Source organism: Desmodus rotundus, chromosome 6, assembly GCF_022682495.2.
Source record: "Desmodus rotundus isolate HL8 chromosome 6, HLdesRot8A.1, whole genome shotgun sequence".
NCBI lineage: Eukaryota > Metazoa > Chordata > Mammalia > Chiroptera > Phyllostomidae > Desmodus > Desmodus rotundus.
Window position 1 is genome coordinate 112821232 of NC_071392.1, and position 21832 is coordinate 112843063.

Below are 21832 nucleotides of genomic sequence, written 5' to 3' on the forward strand. Positions count from 1 at the left end.
CTACTTGTCCTTTCCAAGTGATGACTGGCACGCAAGGGCATTGGGCCTGCCCTGGGACGTGGGGGAGCCCCTGAAACGGCCCACAGCTTGTTGCCAGGTCACGAGTGTAGAGTGTGGGTCAGGAGTGCGGTTGCAGTGATTATGAGGCACCTGTGGAACCTGCCCGAGAACAGCTTTTTCACGTAGCTCCTTTGGCACCTTTAGGGAGCAAGGGTCTCGGAATGGCGTGGGAGATCTTGGCAAGTGGTCAGGTGCCATCGAAGGAGAGAGAAACTGAATTGTTGGGAGAGAAGGATGGGGCTGGGGGTGGGAACCAAAGGCCAGGTCGATGGAGTGTGTTAATGACTGAGCTATAGAGAAAAACCAGGCCGAACTCCTGGCATTGCCTTTACCGTTTTTTATTTTGCTTTTAAAATGTAGTTTTAATCATACTATATGAATTTATTATTGCTGGGGAAAAGAAATCAAACAATAAAAGCACACGGGATGAAAAGTAAAGATCTGCCTGGGCCCCTCCCTTCCCGCCCACAGCACAGGCCATCACTGGGGTCAGCCCGATACGTGTCTGCAGCCCTCTGCATTTACACGCCACGTGTGTGCACACAGAGAGCTTTTCTGTTTATACAAGGACGTGACATCCTACACTGCTGGTTTTTACCTAGTGATCTCATCTTGAGGTCATTTCTGTAATGGCTCCGATACCCCATGGGTAGGACGTACCATGATGTAGACGCTCTGCTGATGGGCACTGAGGTTGCTTCTGCTTGATTTGCTGTAAGTGGAACCTACTGTTGTACACGCACGCCAGTATCTTTAGGGTAGATTCCTGGCGGGGGCGTCTGTGGGGCAGAGGGCACTGTGCATTGTACGTCGGTGCGGGATTGCCACTTTGCCCATGGGACAGGCCAGACCAACCCCCCCAGTTTCCCAGCAGTGGACCAAGGGCCTGTAAGTTGCGGTTGTTCAGGCACCCAGCACAACTGTGTCATCGGCCTCCTAGGGCCTGGGTCCTGTGGCTCTGAGCCAGAGACAACTCTGTGGGGTCCATGCTTTCTGGGACTACTGGCCTTGGGCTTTGTGGCTGCCACCACCAGGTCACTAAAGGGGCCTGTCAGATGGAGGCCCTGATTCGCCAAGGCAGGCCCTCAAGTCATATCACTGTCTGGGAGCATCGTCTGAGGTAGAGGAGCCGCCCTCGTCACAAGGGTTATACTAACCCCTGCCTCGCCCCTATGGGGAGCCAGAGGCTGCAAATAGGAGACATTTGGAATTTTAGTGTGTGTTAAACGTCACCTCCTTGAAGAGGCCTTTCACGCGGTGCCCCTGCCCCACTGACTCTCTCTTAGCCCCCGTTTGTGTCCTTCAGAGCACTTACCCAATCTATAATTTTATATTATTCGTTCTCTCTCTGTCTCCCGCACTAGCCTGTGAGCTTCATAAAGGCAGAGCTCTGCCTGTCCCACCCACTGCAGGGTCCCCCGCTACAGTGCTTGGCACAGAGCAGTCGTTTAGCAAGTATTTGTGGAGTGAATGGATGAACCGAAGATAGTCAGGGGGGAGCACCATGTGATTACTGGCCACATGTGCAGAGAGCAGGCACTGCAGGAGTCGAGGGAACAGATCGCCTTTCCTTTGGTGAATAGTCAAGGGGAGCTGCAGGGAATGAGGAGAAGAAACTGGACCTTTCAGATGGGAGAGTGAGAGGGGCGGGGGAGATGGTCTAGGAGGTGGGTGGGATGGGAGCCAAGTCACCCCAATGGCAAAGGTCAGTGAGTGGCCTCTCTGGCCCCAACCCTTCTCAGCTTCTCAGCTTCTGCCAGTACCTGAGGGGTTCTGATCTCTGGCCAGTGAAACCCCAGCATGTCCTCCCTCCATAGCCTACACCAGCCTCTGCTTCCGTCTGACCCGTAGTCAGTGCTTCCATGGAAATGGATGGCATTTGGGGGCATGTCCTCAGTCCCACAGCGAGCTCTTCTCAGTTCTTCTAGCTGGGATGTCTGGTCCCTTTTCCCCCCTGAGTTACCTGATCCTCATTCTCCCCTCCCTGGGCAAGACAGCCAGAGAAGTCTTGGGAACCAGGTGAGTGTAGGTTTTCAGCAGGCAGCCAGGTCAGGCCCATTGCTGCTGAGTCGGGAGCTGAGTGTGGAGAGCACCTTGGCCTGGAGATGTGAAGTCCTGCTCTGCTTGAGTTGGTCCGTGCTGTATAGCCTGTGATACAACAGATTATTGGTCGGTCATTAGTTACACCAGTAGGTGAGCCACTAGTGACTTAGCCCCATCCTTTCCCCTGGGGCCATTAAGTATTTTTCAGCCTGTGGCGTTGATCATTTGCTAATTATAATTGTGCCTCAGAGTCAGTAACCAGGAAATGACAACAGCAAACTATCCACAGGGTGTGTGTGTTTACATATGTATGTATGTGTGTGTATGTATGTGTGTGTGTATGTATGTGTGTGTAAGGACCGAGATAGGGTGATTGAGGTGCCCCTCCACTTCCTTACTGTGTGACCTTCAGCAAGTGATTAAGTTTCTCTGGGTGGCAGTTTTCTCCCAACTCAGGGTGTTGAAAGGATGGACATGTAATGTGTGGGTCCTGTTGCCATTATTCATATGTTGACATGGGAAATAGCACATGAAAAAAACATGATTTTCAAACACCCCGAGCAAATTCCTAGGAAACCATTCAGACCCAAAACCAAGGGAAGGAGAACAGTCTCTCTCCCTCTGTTTTTGACCCCGTTCTTCCGCAGGACAGTGACCCACAAGAGAAGAGTGGACATCGAGGGTGACATTTAAACAAAAAGGAACACATCTAAATGTAGCTTTAAAGCCCTGGACAGGTAGCTGGTTGCTTAGAGTTCCATCCTGATACATCTAGGTCGTGGGTCCCATCCCTGGTCAGGGCACACGCAAGAATCATAACCAATGATTGCATGAATACGTGACGCAACAAATCCATGTGTCTGTCTGTCCGTCTGTCTGTCTGCCTGTCTCTAAAAATAAATAAATAAATAGCCCTGGCTGGTGTGGCTCAGTGGATTTAGGGCTGACCTATGACCTGAAAGGTCACTGGTTTGATTCCTGGTCAAGGCACAGGCCTGGGTTGCGGGCCAGGTCCCCAGTTGGGGGCGTGTGAGAGGCAACCAGTCAAGGTTTCTCTCCCTCCCTTATGCCCTCCCCTCTCTCTAAAAATAAATAAATAATGTCTTTTTCTAAAAGATAAAATTTAGCTTCTAAAAAAGAGTAAGATAAGATGTCCCACTCTAATTCAACTTAAAAACAGGGAACATAGGAATGTTTTCCCCAAATTATAATAGTGGCTCATGTTTAAAGAGAGCTGGCTGGGGGCGGGCTCATATGGTCTCTTTGATCTTCTGGATCGTGTGTTTGTGTGACTTCTGGACGTTTCCCTGCACATTTACTCGTGTGCTCACGGAAAAAGGGTTTTATCTGTGTGTATGTTTTATCGTCGGCATCACGATGGGAGTATGACTTTTTCCCCTTTAGATAAAACACCTTGGTGATGTCCCTTGTTCATACCTGAGAGAGGAAGCTCCTTTTTAAGTTTCACACATGTGGACTCACCACACTCGATGTAACTCTTCCCCTGCCAACAGCGCTTTAAGTTGTCTTCCCTGATTGTGTTATGATGAGGAATTCACTTACTTCACCTTTGAGGGAGGCACTTTTTATTTTCCCCTCTTGATACACATGCGGAAGCTGAGGCGTGGAAGTCACAAAACTCCAGTGGGGCGCGTGCAGTCATGCTCTCGTGTGCCACGTCCTCTCAGGAGACCGTGTCTCCTTCACGACTGTATTCCCAGCACCAAGGAATATTCAGTGGCTGTTTATTGATGAACAGAGTCAGCTGGGATCAGAAACCACGTTGTGACCAGCAATCTCGAGCCATCTTGTACCCTTAACCTCCCAGTTCCAGTCTCCACTTTGGTCCAGGCTGGGCCTGTGGCAGGTTCTGCCGGATTCCTGGGCAGTCAGAGCGAGACCCCCTTCCCCGCTCCCCTCTGAAGAGCCCCCACTCTTGCTCCATGTCTCACCCCACCCACCCCGTCCCCGGCAGGGTCTGGAACACGCCGAAAGCTGCCACCTCCTCGCCCTGGGAGGCCGCCCTGAGCCGATCTGTGCTCTAGACCCTTTAGGCCCTGGGACGGGCCTGCTCTGGCCATCCTACTTTCTGTCTCCAGGAGACCTAGAGCCCTGGGGCCTGGCACCGACCCTCTGGCACGTTGGCCCTGCTCAGGACTCCCTTATTTGTTCCAGGACACTGAGACCACAGTCCTGTCTCCTGGAATCGCCTCTCTGTTGGCCTGCTGTGTCATTCTGGGGCTGGCACCAGTGAGGCAATGTTAAGGGATATATGGGGGAGGTCAGCAGTGGTTGGGTGTTGTATAGCCCCCACTTGTGGACAGATGGGGCCCATCCTAGGTTTATTCCTGTGGGCTGTGTGTGGCCCTGGCTGATCCTGGTCAGTGTGTGGGAAGATTGGTTCCTCCTGACGTGAGGCGCTTGTGGTGCAGGCTGGAGCCTTGTTAATTGGGTGTGCGTGTTTCCTTTGATTTCCTCCGCGGTGGCATTTGTGAAGGCCCTGGTTCATTCCTTTGTCCCTCCCACCATCAAACCTTTAGCTCAGTGCTCAGCATCGAGCATCCTGAGCCTTTCTGTCACAGGCTTCCTATCCTCCGCCCACAACCACAGTGGCAGGAAAAGCCTGGTTTAAATACAGGGGCATGGCCAGCCGGAAGGCCTGGGCTTAGGAGGCCCGAACTCCACAGCGACTCCCAGCCCCAGCCATCCTGGCTCACTGGACTCACACAGGTCACAGAACTCCTTGGGCCTAGTTTATTTATTAGCAAATATTACTTAGGTGCCTGCTATGTGCCAGGCACTCTACTGGGGGTGAATGAGACACAGCCCTGTGTCTGAGGAGCCCACGGTCCGTGGGAGAGAGAGGAAAGGAAATAGGCAGGGCTAGGGCAGCGGGTGGTGCTATGACCAGGACAAGCACAGCTGGGGAGCTCAGCTGGGGCAGTTAAGGAAGCTTCTGGAGGACGGCCGCCTCTTTGTGGATTCCTGAGGATCTAACTGGGTTCTAGGTGCTGGGACGGGTTCTAGGGTGTGTGGCGTACGGGTTGGAGTTGGGGTTGGGGTGGGGTAGTGAGCCAGCCAGGGGGGAAGGTAGTTTTGTAGAGGTGGCGAGTGCTATCTGATAGAATGGGGCCATTTCAGGACAGCAGGGGTCAGGGCCACGGGGCCTGCATGGGCCCCGTTATGCTGAGGACCAGGCTGAGCTTTTGGTTTTCAGCTGAGGGCAACTGCGGTACGATTGACTCTCTGAAAACCTCACTCTACCAGGAAGGGAAGAGAGGGGAGGGATGTGAGCTGGAATCTGAGCACAGGGAGGAGACTGTTTAAACCTGGCAAAAGGGGGTGGTAGCCTCAGTTTCCTCGGCCTAGAAGGGTCGTTGTGAGGACTCAATCAATATACAGCGGGACAGGGAAAGCTTTTGTCAACTGAAAAGTGCCACAGAGCAAATGATTGCCACAGGAAGCAGTTTTCTCAGTCTGTTGAGATCTTGCTTCCAGGAGTATCCTCTCTCTGGCTCAAATAAATTTTTATGAAAAAAGAAAACGATTGCCATCACAGCTGGCTTTGATCTTACTCTGTGACCTTCCAGACCCCAAGACCGAGGTCCAGTGATTTCCCCATTATTTCACATCTTTAGAGCCGGAGGGTGGAGCTCTGTTTCTCCATCATGCCCTCCCACCCGTGTCCACTCAGGCCTGTGCGTGTCGGGTCACACCCCGCAAGTTGGCTCAGCTCGTCTTGTCCCCAGTCTCCTATACCCCAGGCAGTGTGGGCAGAGGGCTCTGCCTTTTGATCGCCGATGGTGACGACCACGTGAGTTCCCCCAAGTGTGGGCTGGCTGTCGCGTGTCAGCATCTCCACCAGTAGCAAGAGACCTAGGGAACTGGGACATGTTGGGGTGACAGTGCCTGCCTCTCCAGGAGGCTGCCTCCCAGGGGCCAGTGCTGGCAGAGGCTGCTCTCCTGAGTCCTGCGGCTTCTGTTAAAGGCCTCCGCTGGCTCGGCTGGCTCAGACACTTGTGCCTTTTCGAAAAAACTGTCTCCTTGGCTAAGTGACAGCTGGGAATGGGAGCACAGCCTCCACCAGGGTGGCAGTGTATGTGAAGCGTCAGCACGGGTCCATCACAGGACTCAGCGACTCAGCCCCTCCAGCACCCCAAATTGAGGGGCTTGTGGGGAGAAGGGAAGAACCAGGGTTTGGGCCTCAGATGGGCAGGATGGGCGCTGTAGCCCAAACACTTCTCTTATTCCTCTGTGACCCCAGACAAGACCCGTACGTAACCTCTGAGAGTGCTCACCTCTAAGCGGGGCCCGTGAGCCCTAGCCCAGAGTGCTGTGAAGAGCCAGTGACACGCTTCTTATAAAGGGCCTGGCCCAGGGCTGGTGTACGGGGTGAGTTGGTTCCCTGTCTCCCCTCTCTCCCACCCTGTAACGGAGCATGTTCTGACTGTTTTGTTCTACTTCTGATCTACCCCTCTCTGTCCCTGACCACCCGTTTATCAGCTGCCCCATTAAATCCTCATTGCAGCCCCAAGAGGGACCTGGAGCCCTCATGGCGGCCAGTGAGAGGAACGTGGTCTGACTGGGCCCTCACTGGGGCAGTGCCGAGGGGATAGGGACCCACAAACCACTCCCAGGGCGCCAGCCCACAGAGCTGGAGCAGGTGGCATCCCATTTGGTGGGAGGTCAACAGGAAGTGACTTCACTTCAGGGGTCACATAACTGAGTGTGAGCTTAGGGAAGACTCTGAGGGCAGGAAATGGAGATGATGCCTCTCAAGGGATAAGTAGGAAGGAGCCTTTGGCTTCTGCACAGGCAAGTGAAGTGTGTGTGTGCGTGCGTGCGTGCGTGTGTGTGTGTGTGTGTGTGTGTGTGTGTGTGTGAGAGAGAGAGAGAAAGACCCCCCTGGGGGCCAGGAGGATGAGGGAGGCAGTGGAAAGGAGAAGAGGGGCTGAGTCGGAAGTCTGAGGAAGGGGATTGGCAGGACTTGGTGGCTGATGGCAGGAGGGAGCTCAGCCATAGTCAGTGAGGGCAGCTTTAGAGAACGGCTGCTCTTCAGGTCTCTGAACACACCGAGGGATGGAGCAAGGACGAGGGAGCCACCATTGCGGGTAATAAACTAGAGTTTATCACTTACACAACAGATGAGGAAAAGGCAGCTCAGGGAAGAGGGAATGACTTGTGCAGGGTAACACAGGCACTGACTTCCCACCTTCCCCTGCCCAAACTGGGCAAAGGGGCCCTGGGTCTGCAGCTGCTGTGTGGGGTGAATCCCAGGCCCTCTGGGAGATCCCTTCTCCTCAGCCCAAATACAAAACTGTAAGGTCAGACCAGGTTGTCTCAGCCAGCCTGCGACCAGCCAGGGGCTTCCCTCCGAAAGAGCCAGGCCTCTGTGCCAGCCTGGGGCCCATGAGATGCCCTCTCCCTGGGGGCAGGAGCAGGGCACCCACTCAGGACTAGGGACCTTCTGTTCCAGACAGACTAGGCCAGCGCACAGGGCTCTTCCCCTCCACGCCACCCTTCCCTGACACTTCATTATGAAGGTGCTCACGTACAGCAAAGTTGAAAGATTGCATGTTGAACACCCCTGTAGCGACCACTAGACTGATCATTAACGTTTCCCTCTGTGCGTGTTACTGGTAACTCTCTCTCCCTCAGTCTCTCTCTCTTTGTAAAATGTATTTCAAAGTGAAATGCAGGCTTCGGTACTTTTCTGCTGGATATTTCAACATATATATCATTAGCAGAGCTCAACATCTGTGCACATTTTTCTTATGTGAAATTTACAGGGGGGAACCAAGATGGCGGCGTAGGTAGACACACTGCGCCTCCTCGCACAACCAGAACTGACAGAGAATCGAACAGCAAGGGGGACCGACACCAAGGAAATAGAAAATAAACACATCCAGACTGGTAGGAGGGGCGGAGACGGGCACCAGGGTGGAGAGGACTCGCGTGGCTGTGGTGGGACTGAGACTGGCGGAGTGTGGGACAAATGGCGCAGGCAGTCCGAGCACTAGCGGACCCTGCGGCCCCACATTTGCACAGATAAACCCAGAGGGCTGGACTCAGAGTGGCGGAGAGTGGGGCAGGCAGAGCAGCGGGTAGCACCCTGCGGCACCACATTCACCCACAGATAAACCCGACAAACGACAGGGAGCGAAGCAAACCGCGTAACCCAGGGCTCAAGCTCAGGGAAATAAAGCCTCAAACCTCTGATTGAAAACGCCCGTGGGGGTTGGGGCGGCAGCAGGAGAGACTCCCAGCCTCACAGGAGAGGTCGTTGGAGAGACCCACAGGGGCCTAGAGTGTGCACAGGCCCACTTACTCGGGAACCAGCACCAGAGTGGCCCAGTTTGATTGTGGGTATCAGAGTGGAAGATTGAAATCCGGAGGAGAGTGAGGCGGGCACCATTGCTCCCTCTCGCCCCCTCCCCCATGTACAGCGTCACAGCACAGCCACCAGCATTACCCCGCCCCGGTGAACACCTAAGGCTCCACCCCTTAAAGTAACAGACACGCCAAGAGAAACAAACAAAAAAAATGGCCCAAATGACAGAACACTTCAAAGCTCCAGAAAAAATACAACTAAGCGACGAAGAGATAGCCAACCTATCGGATGCACAGTTCAAAGCACTGGTTATCAATATGCTCACAGACTTGGTTGAATCTATTCGAAAAACAGATGAAAAAATGAAGCCTATGCTAAGAGAAACAAAGGAAAATGTACAGGGAACCAATAGTGATGAGAAGGAAACTGGGACTCAAATCAATGGTGTGGACCAGAAGGAAGAAACAAACATCCAACCAGAAAAGAATGAAGAAACAAGAACTTGGAAAAATGAGGAGAGGCTTAGGAACCTCCCGGACGCCTTGAAACGTTCCAACATCAGAATTATAGGGGTGCCAGAAGGAGAAGAGGAAGAACAAAAAATTGAAAACTTATTTGAACAAATAATGAAGGAGAACTTCCCTAATCTGGCAAAGGAAATAGACTTCCGGGAAGTCCAGGAAGCTCAGAGAGTCCCAAAGAAGCTGGACCCAAGGAGGAACATGCCAAGGCACATCATCATTACATTACCCAAGATTAAACGCAAGGACCTACATCCAAGATTACTGTAGCCAGCAAAGCTATCACTTAGAATGGAAGGGAAGATAAAGTGCTTCTCAGATAAGGTCAAGTTAAAGAAGTACATCATCACCAAGCCCTTATTATATGAAATGTTAAAGGGAGTTACCTAAGAAAAAGAAGATAAAAAATAGGAACAGTAAAAATGACAGCAAACTCACAGTTATTAACGGCCACACATAAAACAAAAACGAGAGCAAACTAGGCAAACAACTAGAACATGAGGGTTGTCATTAAGGGAGTGGGAGGGGGAGAGAGGGGGAAAGGTACAGAGAATAAGAAGCATAGATGATAGGTGGAAAATAGACAGGGGGAGGGTAAAAATAGTGTAGGAAATGTAGAAGCCAAAGAACTTATAAGTATGACCTATGGACATGAACTATAGGGGGGGAATGTGGGAGGGAGGGGAGTGGGCAGGATGGAGTGGAGTGGGGGGGGAATGGGACAACTGTAATAGCAGAATCAATAAATATATTAAAAAAAAAAAGAAAAAAAAAAGAAAAAAAAAATTGGTCGTAGGGATGGTTGCACAGCTCTGTGAATATAGTAAAAGCTACTGGAATATAATAAAAGCTATATTTTAAATGGGAGAAAAATAAAAAAAAAACAAAAACAAAAACAAAAAAAAAAAGAAATTTACATACAGTGAAAAACACAGGTCTTAAATGTACATTTTCCAAAGCCGCCTTTCACCCTGCAAAATATTTTTGTGGCTCATCTATCTTGTTGCACATAACAATAGCACATTTTTCTTAACTTTAAATTTTGGAATAATCTTAGATTGTACAGGGTTCTCATATGCCCCATACAAACAAAGTTTCCCACTTGTCAACATCTTATATCACCACGACACATTTGTTGAAACCAAGAAACTGACTCTTGTCCATTCTCATTAAGTAACCTCCAGACCCGATGTGGGTTTTGCCCGCGAGTCCTGTCGTGTCCAAGTAGGGTCCAACCAGAGGCGCTGCTTCACATCTAGTCGTCCTGTCCTCCTGTGTCCTCTGCTCAATTTCCTAATTTCTCGTGACCTGGGCAGTCTTGAGGAGCATGGCCGGGTAGCCAGTCGAGCGTCCCCACTTGGGGTTTGTCAGGAGACCAGGTTTGAGGTTTCTGACACACTCAGGCAGTAAGTCCGTGCCAGCCACACGATTTCACGCTGTTCCCCTCATCGCCTGGTTAGGACTGTCTCCAGGCCCCTCCAGGGGGAGGTCGCCGTTTTCTCTTTCCCTGCTCTGTTCTTTGGGGTGAGTCACCAAGTGTAACCCACCCTCGGGGACGGGGTGGGGAGTGGGCAAAGATGAAGCTCTTCCTCCGGTGAGGGGAGCACTACACACATTGTCTGGGCTCTTCCAGGATATCAAAAGGAGTCTCCCCCATCTGTGTGTTACTCAGTCTCATTTTGGCTGATTGTTACCGACTGGATTTTTGTTTTTATCAACAAAATAAATGCACATATGTATACATGCGCTCCCTGTATATAAAAAGTTGAGGCTTATAAGGAAAAAGAATGAACTCCCTAAGGTCTTAAATTACTTATTTGTTCTAGTACTTCTGAACAACATCTTACTCCATTTGTATTTCTTGGTTCTTTCCCCTTTTATATTTGATTGAACTACATGAAATTGATAATATTCAACTGTTTCTGATCTGCAAAAAATAACTTCATACGGTTCAACTTCCTACTGCTGTGACATTGGAGTTGGCTCATTTTCTTTTGTGAACTGTGACTTTGCACTGGCCCCTCATCTGACCTGGCTTGGAGATCAGACCCCACCAGCTCAGCCACAGCTCTAGGTTCCCCCAGCTGCCCAGACCGGGAACCTTGGGCCTGGGTGAGAAAGGGGCTGCAGGGTGTGAGGCCAGCCTTTGCTGTGATAACTACCCCCATAGGGCAGCTGTGGGGCAAAGCCTTGGGGCCGCCCTGGCTCTGTCTGCTCTACTGATCCCCGCAGCGGCTGAGTTCTCTGCGCTCTGGCAGACTGGGCCCTCGTGCATGGCCTCGCAGGGTCGTGGCCATGAGTCCAGCTCTCCCTGTGTATAGCCCTAGACCAGCCATGGAACCCTTTGTGCCCTAACTGCCACCATCCTTCCAGATGGGCTCCAGTGGTGTCCTTGTCCTGAAGCCATCACTGGTGTTAGTCCTGAGCTTCTCCTCCAGGCCACTCTGTGCCCTCCTTTCTACCCACAGTGTGAGAGAGGCTGCCCAGGTCTGGGGTCTCAGGGTCAGAGGCTGGGATCCCTGGCCAGCTGAACCTGTGACCTGCTCCAAGACCAGAGCCAGGTACTCCCCCTGCTCTGGGCTCCTGTCTTTCTGTCTGCGTGCCCGGGGGTGGTTGGTGCTGATGGTCTGAGAGGCCTCTCAGTGCCTGGGAGCTGGTGGTGTCAGCAGCCGTGAGACCCTCTCCCCTCATCCTTCTGTGGGGCGGGGTCCCGTCCCTCCTGCTCCAGGCATTGGAGGTCTTGGGAGCTTGGGACTAACGGATTGTAAGACTGTAGGTCACACGTATAGGCGACCTTGGCAAACCCCTATTCTGCTCTGGGCCTCTGAGGGGGACGGTGGGCTGCGCTTCCAGGGCTCTTTTCATTCTGTGGTGCAAACGGGACAGACTGAGCTGGCACAGATACCACGGTGGCAGGACCACTCAGAGACCCTGCCCAGTGCAGGGAGGAAGGAGCACAGTCGTCGGGCAGTCACAGAAACGAATGTAAAACTACAGTTTGGATGAGTCTGTGCTACTGAGGAGAGGTGAATGGGGCCATGACCCAGCCTGCAGGGTGCAGGGTGTGGAAGGGCTTTTCTGAGGAAGGGCCTTCATGGGATCTGTAGGGCAAGCAGATGGTGGTTAACTAGATGAAAGGGGAGAGAACATTGCAGGCCAAGGAAACAGCACAGGTCCTACAGTGGGAGGGAAGGTGCCAGTGCGGCTAGAGCAGAGTGAGGTAGAGGGAGAGGGTGACGCAGGCACACAGGCGCGACCAGGTGCAAGGCCTTGGCGCCCCAGGGAGCTTGATCTTCATCCTACGAGCCATAGGAAGACTTTAGAGGATTTTAACATGACCGGATTTGTTTTGAAAAGCAACCTCTGGCAGCTACAGAAAATAGAATGGGGGAAGTTTGAGTGTAGGGAGCCCAGAGAGGAGATTGCTGTTAAGATGACAGTGGCTTTGTCCAGGGCAGTGGCTGTTAAGATGGGTAGAGACTGGTGGATTTGAGAGTTTAGGATGTAGAACTGATAGGACTTAGTGGCTGTGTATATGGGAGACGTATCAGGTGATTCGGTGGTCTGAGAACCTTGAAGATGTGGGGCCTGGCTTCCCAGTAGGAGAAGCCAGTTTGACAGGGAGTGTGGCGGGGGTCACCTGAGAGGCCTGTGGGCACCCAAGAGGTGAGGCGGAGGGGCCTCTGGTCGCAGAAGTACCAGTCTGGAGTTCAGAGGCCAGAGCTTGAGAAAGAGGTGTAGACAGTGGTGGAGGGAGGGTCATACCGGTACTACTTAGGTGCCACTGAGACCTTGCAGAGTCAAGTGTAGGTCCCTGGGTAGGGTCTCCCAACATCTGCCTAGTTCTTCAGGGACCCAGGGTTCACGGGGAGGTACCTCGAAGCTTCTCACACTCTTCTCTCCCCCTCCCTCCTCCCCAGATCCTGTTGATCTCCGATTACTTCTACGCCTTCCTGCGGCGGGAGTACTACCTCACGCACGGTCTTTACTTGACGGCCAAGGATGGCACGGAGGCCATGCTCTTGCTCAAGTAGGCCTGGCTGGGCACAGGGCTGCACGGACCTCAGGGGTTGGACAGGCCAGAAGACAGGCCGAGCCCTCTCGCCAGAACCGCCAGCAGGCAAGTCCTCAGGCAGACGAGGTTCAAGTGCAGGGCCACGGTCTCGGCAGCAGAGGAGAGCTGAGACTGGCAGCAAGGCCTGTGGGGCGCTGCCAGGAGCACCTCCACCTGGACCCCCCGTTTTTGGCTCTGCACACAAAGGAGCCCTTTCCCTGGCAGGAAAAGGGGAATAAGCAGGTGAGCAGGGTCTGTTAGGTTGTGGTGACTTAATAAATTTTTTTGGTATGAAGTCTATCCTGGGTTCCCATTAAATTCCTGGAAGGTGTGGGCCCCTAATACTGACATGATACACTACACAAGGGTGTGGGTTTCCAGAATGAACCCTAAGTCCACAGAACACAAGATGTGTACTGGTGAGCAGATATTGGTGTGGGACAGCCCCGCCAGCAGCCCACCCCACTCCCCAAGCAGCCGGAGGCAAAGGGCCAGGCAGGCCTGAGCAATCTTTATTCTGCAGAGGGACAATGACCACAGATCCATACACCATGTCAAGACCGGGTGAGCCAGGGGCCAGTCCTTCAGGGGTGGGTGGGTCCAGGCAGGAAGCAGCGCCTCAGGTGGGGGAGGGGCAGGTGGGCAGACAGGCAGGGGCCTAAAATAAAAAAGATAAACCAGACAGAGCAGGGGTGCTGAGGGCTGCTCCCACCATCCCCCAGCCAGCCAGCACCCAGACGGGCAACCCTAACACAGGCCCAGGCTCTGCCCAGCACAGAGTCAGAGTGGTTGGTGCCCTAGAACTAAGAGGTGCATCACTGCCCAGTCCCCCAGGAGCTGGGGCAGCTCAGTTCAGGAGCCAAGAACTCCCTAGGCAGAGCCTGTCAGGGTCCCCCACTCCCAGGCCAACCACCCCCCCCCCCTACTGCTGGCTCAGAAGCCGAAGGTTTCCTGGGAGGCGTAGACCATGTAGAGGAAGCCGTCATCATCTTTCTCCTGCTCATAGATATCCGCGATGGGCGTGGACACGCTCACCATGCTGTGCTGGTTCACCAGCAGGAAGAAGGCCTGCGTGGGGTTCAGCTGCAGGCGGCGCCTGAGGTGGACAGGAGGCATGCCCACAGTGAGGGGCCTGGCCCTGGCGGGCTGGTGTAGCTCTGACTCCCTCCCTGAAATGATGTCCTACCTCTGCTTCCTTCACATCCATCCCTGCCTGTTAGAGGCTCACCCCTGACGTGACCACAGCCTTGACCTTGAACTTCCCCAACCTCCACAGAATAGGTACCCACTGCCCCCTCCCCCCCTCTCCAAAGGACCTGGCTTGCTGCCTAGCCCCAGCAGGACCGAAGTCCCTCTCTGAAAGCTGCTGCCCACGCACCGGATTATCTTGACCAGCTCGCTCATGTTGACATGGTCCGGGACCAGGAATTTGGTCTTGTCTAGGACTGGCAGCTGCTTTTCCCCCTTGTACCGCTCTATGATCACCTGGGAACAGGGCAGGGCGGGGACTCGTGAGCCTGGGCGGAGCCTGGGCCGGGCGGGGACAGCAGGGAGACCGTGGACTCACCGGGATCTTGCTCGGGTGCTGTTCGCGGATCTGCTGCACCTCCTTACAGCGATCGGCTGCGGGAGGAGGTCGGCAGTGAGGCTAGGCGGGGGTCGTCCTCGCCATTTGCCCCGCCTGTCTCCTGTCCCCGAGGGGCGGCAAGCCCCACCTCCCCAAAGCCCCCGCCCCCAGGGCCGTCCGGCAGGCCTGGACACAGAACGGGCTTGGGAGGTCCGACCTCAGGCCCGAACCTGCCTCCCAGCCCAGGGTCAAGCTGAAACCTGACGTCACAGGGCTGACGTCACCTGCGGCAGTAGGTTGGTCGCGCCCCCCACCCTAACCCACACACACGCCCGCTGGGCCTCACCGAAGCTCCGCCGCTGCTTGAAAGGCCGGTCGGAGGGCATCTCGCGGGCCCGGCTGGGCACACAGGCCGGAGCTCCGGGGCGGGGATGTGGCCGTGGTACAGGGGCGCCAAGCAGTCTGCACCTCGCGCTCAAGGGCTCTGGGGCTCACGCTGAGCCCAGCGGCGGAGGCTCCGGGAGGTAACTCGCCCGGGTGACGTCAGGTCACAACAGTCTTTAAAGGGGAGGCCGGCGCGCGGTTCCCATTGGGCCGACGCAAAACACGCCCGCCCGGACCGTGACGTCAGGGCACACAGAGCCTGGATTCCCGACCGGCTCCGGGAAGGGGCGGTGGCTCCCAGGGCACGTCACAGTGCCTTGACGTCATGGCCTGCCCAGGGTCCCTCTCCCCCAAGCCCAGGCTGCGCAGAGACTGGGAAGCTCAGAGGCCGTTGCGGGAGCGGACTCCCAGCTCTGGCAGAGGCTCAGCATCCTCCGTTCTGCCGTCACTGACACTGCACAGTCTGTTAATTCCAGGGACAGAACGAGGCGCTGAGGATGACAGCAGTAAACCAAAAAGTTCCCCTAGCGGCTTATGATTAGAGAACGAAAAAGGTGGGGTGGGCGAGACTGAAAAGGAACACAGGTTTTAAAAGAAATTCCAAGAGTTGAAAAAATAGAGCTATTCATATTCGAGTCTCAAAAGATGAGGCAAGAAAGCAGATTGGACACAGCAGATGAGAACCTCTGAATTGGAGAATAACCAGAAGCAATTAACTAGAGAAACAAAGTGAAGAAACATAAAAGAGGAAGTGACTGGAGTGGAATAGTGAGGAAGACTCCCATGTCCAATCAGAATTCCAGAAGGAGAGAAAAGGAAGAATATGGTAGAGGCAGTTCCTTAAGAAGTTTCCAAGATTGATTATAGACCAGGAGGATCCTCACATAAAATCCAGAGCAGGATAAATAAAAACAAAGTCAGCATCTAGGCACTTTGTGGTGAATTGGCAGAACTCTCAAGACAAGAAATTAGATGGGAAAATGGTGAGCAACTAAACTGACAAGCATGTAAGTCATCTATAAACAAGTCATCACGAATAGTGATGATCAGCTTGTGGAGTGCGAAACAAGGAGCACGGGGCTCGCTGAAGGTAAGACGGGAGACGGCAAGCAGGGCAGGCGCTCTAGGAAACTTGACTTGTTTGACAGGAGGAGAAGCACAAAGGTAATGGTAATTGTCCAGCTTTGTACAGTCAAGTATGTATTCCGGACACTTAAGAGGACTCACTAAAAGAATGGAAACAAAGTATGACTTAGAAAAGTTACTAAAGGACATTAAAATAGAATGCAGAAAAGAGGAAAAATGAAGCAAAGTAAATCAAACGGTATATAAATGGTGCCAAGCCAGAGGTAGGAAATGTTTTACATTCGTCTTTGCAAACAGATGATCAGATTGGCCAAGAAAAATATAACATAGCTCCATGCTATTTACAAGAGGACACTTAAGAGCTTAGGACACCAAAGTAAAAAAGATGGGGGGAAAAAGGCATACTTGACAAAAACTAACCAAAAGATATAAATGTATCGGAAAATCAGACAAATTGGCTTGAAGGTAAAGTCATCATTAGCGCTATAGAGGACCGCCACAAAATGATTAAGAGAACAGGTTTCAAGAAAGATCTAACAGTTTCAACTTGCATGTTAGAGGTTTTAAAAAAGGGTTGGAAATATATAAAGCAAAAGTGACAGGACAAAAGGAAAAATTGCCAAATTCTCCAGCATGGTAGGAGATTTAAGACCTCTCTCAGTAGTAACAGACCAAACGGCCAAAAAATACACAGTATATTTTAATACTATTGATAATCCTAGTCAGCCCTGGTTGGTGTGGCTCAGTATATTGAGCACCACCCTGCAAACTGAAAGGTCACAGGTTCCATTCCTGGTCATGGCACATGCCTGGGTTGCAGGCGGTTCCCGGGTTAGGGGTGTGCAATGTTTCTTCTCCTCTCTTTCTCCTTCCCTTCCCCTCTCTCTAAAAATAAATAAATAAAATCTAAAAAAAATTTAAAAAATATTATCCTAATCAATGTACCCTGATAGAAGGGCGCTGAACCCAGTATGTTACTTTCAAGCACACAAGAAACATTTACCAAAATCAGCTAACAGCTAAGACCCCAAGACACATCTCAACAGATACCAATTAGTGAATTTCATACAGACCATGTTCCCTGACTGTGGACACAAGCCAAGTAATCTCCAAATGTTTGGACATTTAAATATTCTTCTAAAAAACTTATTACTCAAAAACAAAACCACATAGAATGAAAACTGTGGATCACACCAAGAATAGGAATACATGTAAATCTCCGGGTGGGGGAAGGGAATGAGTAAAGTTGCATGTAGAGAACGTACAGCCTTATTAGGTAAGAAGAAGTATGGAAAATGTATGAGCAGTGTCAAAGAATTTTTAAAAGGAATAACAGTGTAAATCCAAAGAAAGTGAAGAAAGGCAATAATGAAGAGCAGAAATTGATGAAATACAAAAACACTAGTATGGACCACAAAACAAAGCTAGATCTTTGAAAAGACCAATAAAATAAACATTAACTGCAAAAGGTTCATAACTACAGATATATCAGAAATGACAAAAATAAGATTATAAACTCCATGCCAGTAAATTTAAATCTTAGGTGAAGTGGACAATTTTCTACTAAAAGATAATTTTTTAATATATTTTATTGATTATGAGGTTACAGTTGTCCCCCCCCTTTATTCCCCTCTGCCTTGCAACCCCCTCCCACTTGCACTGTCCCTCCTTAGTTCACGTCCATGGGCCCATGTAATCCCATACATATAAGTTCTTCAGCAAAAGATAATTTGCCAAGACTAATGTAAAAAGAAATAGGGGGGGAAAGAGAAAGAAGTAGACAAAATGAATAGCCATATACCTCAATAAAACAACTATTCCAAATGGTTTTCTAAATGAGTTCTTCCTCTGCCCACTCCCCCCCCCAAAAAACCTGCAGCAAACATTATCCTTAAAGGTAAAACACCGTAGTATATGGTAAAATGTTAAGCCAGAAAGAAAATTTTAAGTTTTTTCACTGAACAAAAATGCAGTCCTATGTGGAGGCCCCAGCCACAGCCACCAAGACACAGAAAGGACAGAAGCAAAAAACTACCATTCACAGCCAAAACAACAAAGGAATCTCTAAACACAAAGTTGCTAATTAATAAAGTCTGACAACACGACACCAAGTTTTAGAGGAATATGGAAACTTCTTACACTGCTGATGGGAATATAAATCACTTGAGCCACATTGGAGAGCAATTTGGCAAAATCTAACGCTGAAGTTGCCTGTATCTTACCAACCAGGAATTCCACTTGGGTGTGCACATGAGCCCAAGAAAACACGATTAGGCGTGTTTGTCGGAGCATTTTCATAATAACAAAAAATTGGGGCACCTAAATGTCCAATTAAATGCCTTGTGTGTTCCTATAACAGAATACACTGTTACAGTGAAAGGGGGAAGAGGAGTCACTTTTCCTTTTAAAGGCCAGACAGTACATATTTTTGGCTTCGCAGGCCATATGGTCTCTGGCAACCACTCAGTTCTGTTGCAGCACAGAAGCACCCTTAGACAGCTGCAACGGGCAGGGCTACAGCCCAACAAAACCCTATTTGCTAAAACAGCTTTGTCCCGAGGACCTTAGTGTGCTGACTCTTGATCTAGAGCTGTGTGTGTCAGAGTGGACACATCTCACAGACCCAAAGTTGTAGGAGACTGAGTGTAAGCACCGCCAACAAGAACAAGCCAAAGAACTAGGTCAGCCATGGCCTAGGGGAAGTGGTTACACCTCTCTTTCAGACTGAGCCCTGGGCAGAGACTACAGCGGGGGAGGGACCCATCCCCCAAATCTCAAGGTCTGTGCTCATTCTTCCTCTTACCTGACCTGGGCAGAGCTAACACTCCCTCCTCCAGTCCTCTGGTTTCTCACATCACTGCTTCCTCCTCTCCCCCATCTCCTCTGAACCCAAAGGCCTGGCCTACTTGTCTCCAGTTGAAAGTCTAGCAAACATCAGAAACATGACCTCCCCCAAATGAACCCGTCATCTTCCCCTAGCATGTGCTCCCGTTGTAATCTTCCCTGTCCCCATCTGTCATCTTTGACTCTTCTTTCCCTCACTTCCCAGCAGCCCCCTCAACAGACACATCCAATCCATGCCCAAATCCTCCTGGTTCTACATTGAAAACATCTCCAAAATCTCACCACTTCCACCACTGCCACTCAAGCCAAAGCCACCATCATCTCTTGCCGGACTACTACCATCATCTCCTTCCTGGTCTCCTTGTTTGACCTTGCCTGCTTCAGTCTGGTCTCACTACACTGACAAGAGCAATCCTGTTGGATCATGCTGTTCCTGCATCCCACCTGTCTGTCAGAGCAAAAGTCAAGGCTAAGCAGTGGCCCATGAAGCCTATGGGATCTGCCTCCTTGCTGGTCCTCGGGCCTCGACACTCACCCTCAGCCTTTGACCTCAGATATGCTGGCCTCCTCACTGTTTCAGGAACCCACTTGAGCCCCAGGACCTTCCTGTACTTAGTGTTCCCATTGCCTGGAATATTCTTCCCCAAGAGCTCTGCGTGGCTCACACTCTAATTTCCAATGTCTCCTCAGGGAGGCCTTCTAATATCAAATAAGATATTGCAGCCCCTGCCCCAGGCACCCCCTGTTCTTCTCCCAGTACCTTGCTTAACTTTTTCCCAGAGCAGTTATCACCTTCTAATAGGCTAAATAATTTTTTAAAAGAATTTTATTATGAAAATTTTCAAGCACACAGAACAATTGAAATAATTGTTCAATAACCACCTATATGCCCACCAGTTACATTCTACATTTAATCTTGCGCCATTTGCTCTATCACTGTCACTACTGTCCATTCATCTGTCTGTCCATCCATCTATCCACATATTTTATCTTTTTGATGCATTTCAGAGTAAGTTGCTAACCAACATCCATTATGATAAAAACTCAACAAAGTGAATATAGAGGGAACATACCTTAACAAAGACCATAATAAAGACCGTATATGACAGCCTATAACTAATATCATACGTAACAGTGAAAAGCTGAAAGCTTTTTCTCCAAGATCAGGAAAAAGACAAGGATGCTCACTCTTACCACTTTTATTCAGCATAGGATTGGAAGTCCTAGTCAGGGCAATTAAACAAGAAAAAGAAATAAAAGGCATCCAAATCAGGAAGGAAGAAGTAAAACTCACATTTTGCAGCTAACATAATATTATGTATAGAAAACAAAACCCCCAGCAAAACAAAAAACTGTTAGAATAAACAAATTCAGTAAAGTTGCAGGATACAAAAATCTGTTGCATTTCTATACACAAATAACAACTATCAGAAATAAGTTAAAACAATTCCATTTAAAATTGCATTGGAAAGATAAAATACCTAGGGATGAAATTAAAGTAGGGGGAAAATCTGTATTCTTAAAACTATAAGATTTTTTTTAAAGATTTTATTTATTTATTTTTAGAGACGGGAAAGGAGGGAGAGATACATCAATATGTGGTTGCCTCTTGAGCGCCCCCTACTGGGGACCTGGCCTGTAACCCAGGCATGTGAGCTGGACTGGGAATCGAACTAGCAACCCTTTGGTTCATAGGCCGGCACTCAATCCACTGAGCTGCACCAGCCAGGGCTGAAAACTATAAGATGTTAATGAAAGAAATTAAAGAAGATACAAATAGTAAGATACTCTGTGCTCATGGAAGAGTATTGTTAAAATGCCCATACTACCCAAAGCAACCTACAGGTTCAATGCAACCCCTATTAAAATTCTAATGGAATTTTTTGCATAAATAGAACCAACACATCTAAAATTTGTGTGGAACCACAAAAGACCCCAAATAGCCAAATCAGGGGGCATCAGGCTCCTCTATATTTTGAACTATATTACAAAGGTACAGTGATCAAAACAGCATGGTACTGGCACAAAAACACACACACATCAGTCAATGCAGCAGAATAGAGTCCAGAAATAAACTCGTGCATATATGTTCAATTAATGTATGACAAAGGAGCCAAGAATACACAATGGGGAAAGGACAGCTTCTTCAGTAAATGACGGTGGGAAATCTGGACAGCCTCACGCAAAAGAATGTGACTGGACCACTGCCTTACACCACACACAAGAATCAACTCAAAACAGATTAAAGATTTGATTGTAAGACCTGAACTCATAAAGCTCCTAGACGAAAACATAGGCGGTAAGCTCCTGACATCAGTCTTGTATCATTTTTTTTCGATTTGACACCAAAAAAAAAAGGCGACAAAAGAAAAAAATAAGTGGAACTACATCAAACTGAAAAAGCTTTTGCACAGCAAAGGGAAACAACAAAATAAAAAGACAACATACTGAATAGGAGAAAATATTTGCAAATCATGTATCTGAATAAAGGGTTAGTATCGAAAATACATGATGAACTCATACAACTTAATAGCAAAAAACCCAAACAGTCAGATTTTTAAAATGAGCAGAGGACCTGAACATTTTCCCAAAGATATACAGATGGTCAACGGGGACATGAGAAGGTGTTTAACATCACTAATCATCAGGGAAATGCAAATTAAAACCACAAGACACCGCCTCACACTGGCTAGAATGACTATTACCAACAAGATGTGAAGTAACAGGTGTTGCTGAGGGTACGAAGGGAGCCTTTGGGCACCGTTGGTGGGAATGTAAATTTCCACTGTGGTAAACAGTATGGAGGTTCCTCAAAAAATTAAAAATAGCCCTGACCAGGTAGCTCAGTTGGTGAGAGTGCTGTCCCAATAGGCCAAGGTGGCGGTTCAATCCCCAGTCAGGGCACACACAAGAATCAAGCAATGAATGCATAAATAAGTGGA

The 21832-nt window shown here is 50.1% G+C and overlaps 2 protein-coding genes across 4 annotated transcripts in view; one reads left to right on the top strand and one right to left on the bottom strand.

Moving 5' to 3' along the window:
• PIGU (phosphatidylinositol glycan anchor biosynthesis class U) overlaps positions 1-13309 on the top strand; it is a 97964-nt gene extending 84655 nt beyond the window's left edge. For both annotated transcript variants that reach the window (XM_024559521.3, XM_071221770.1), the window contains one exon: positions 12876-13309. In XM_024559521.3, the coding sequence (XP_024415289.1) occupies positions 12876-12989 (114 nt within the window). In that variant the 3' untranslated portion in view covers positions 12990-13309. The remainder of the gene's footprint in view (positions 1-12875) is intronic.
• A 189-nt stretch (positions 13310-13498) lies between these two features.
• MAP1LC3A (microtubule associated protein 1 light chain 3 alpha) lies at positions 13499-15182 on the bottom strand. Of its 2 annotated transcripts, XM_024559523.4 has the most exons (5): positions 14923-15182; positions 14577-14632; positions 14388-14494; positions 13936-14105; positions 13499-13667 (listed from the first exon to the last, which is right to left on the bottom strand). In XM_024559523.4, exons 1-4 carry the CDS (start codon positions 14960-14962, stop codon positions 13943-13945), a joined length of 366 nt encoding a protein of 121 aa, XP_024415291.1. In that variant the 5' UTR covers positions 14963-15182; the 3' UTR covers positions 13499-13667; positions 13936-13942. The 2 variants fall into 2 exon arrangements, with proteins under 2 accessions (XP_024415291.1, XP_024415290.1); XM_024559522.4 differs by having other exon boundaries at positions 13499-14105.
• Between the last annotated feature and the right edge of the window lie 6650 nt (positions 15183-21832).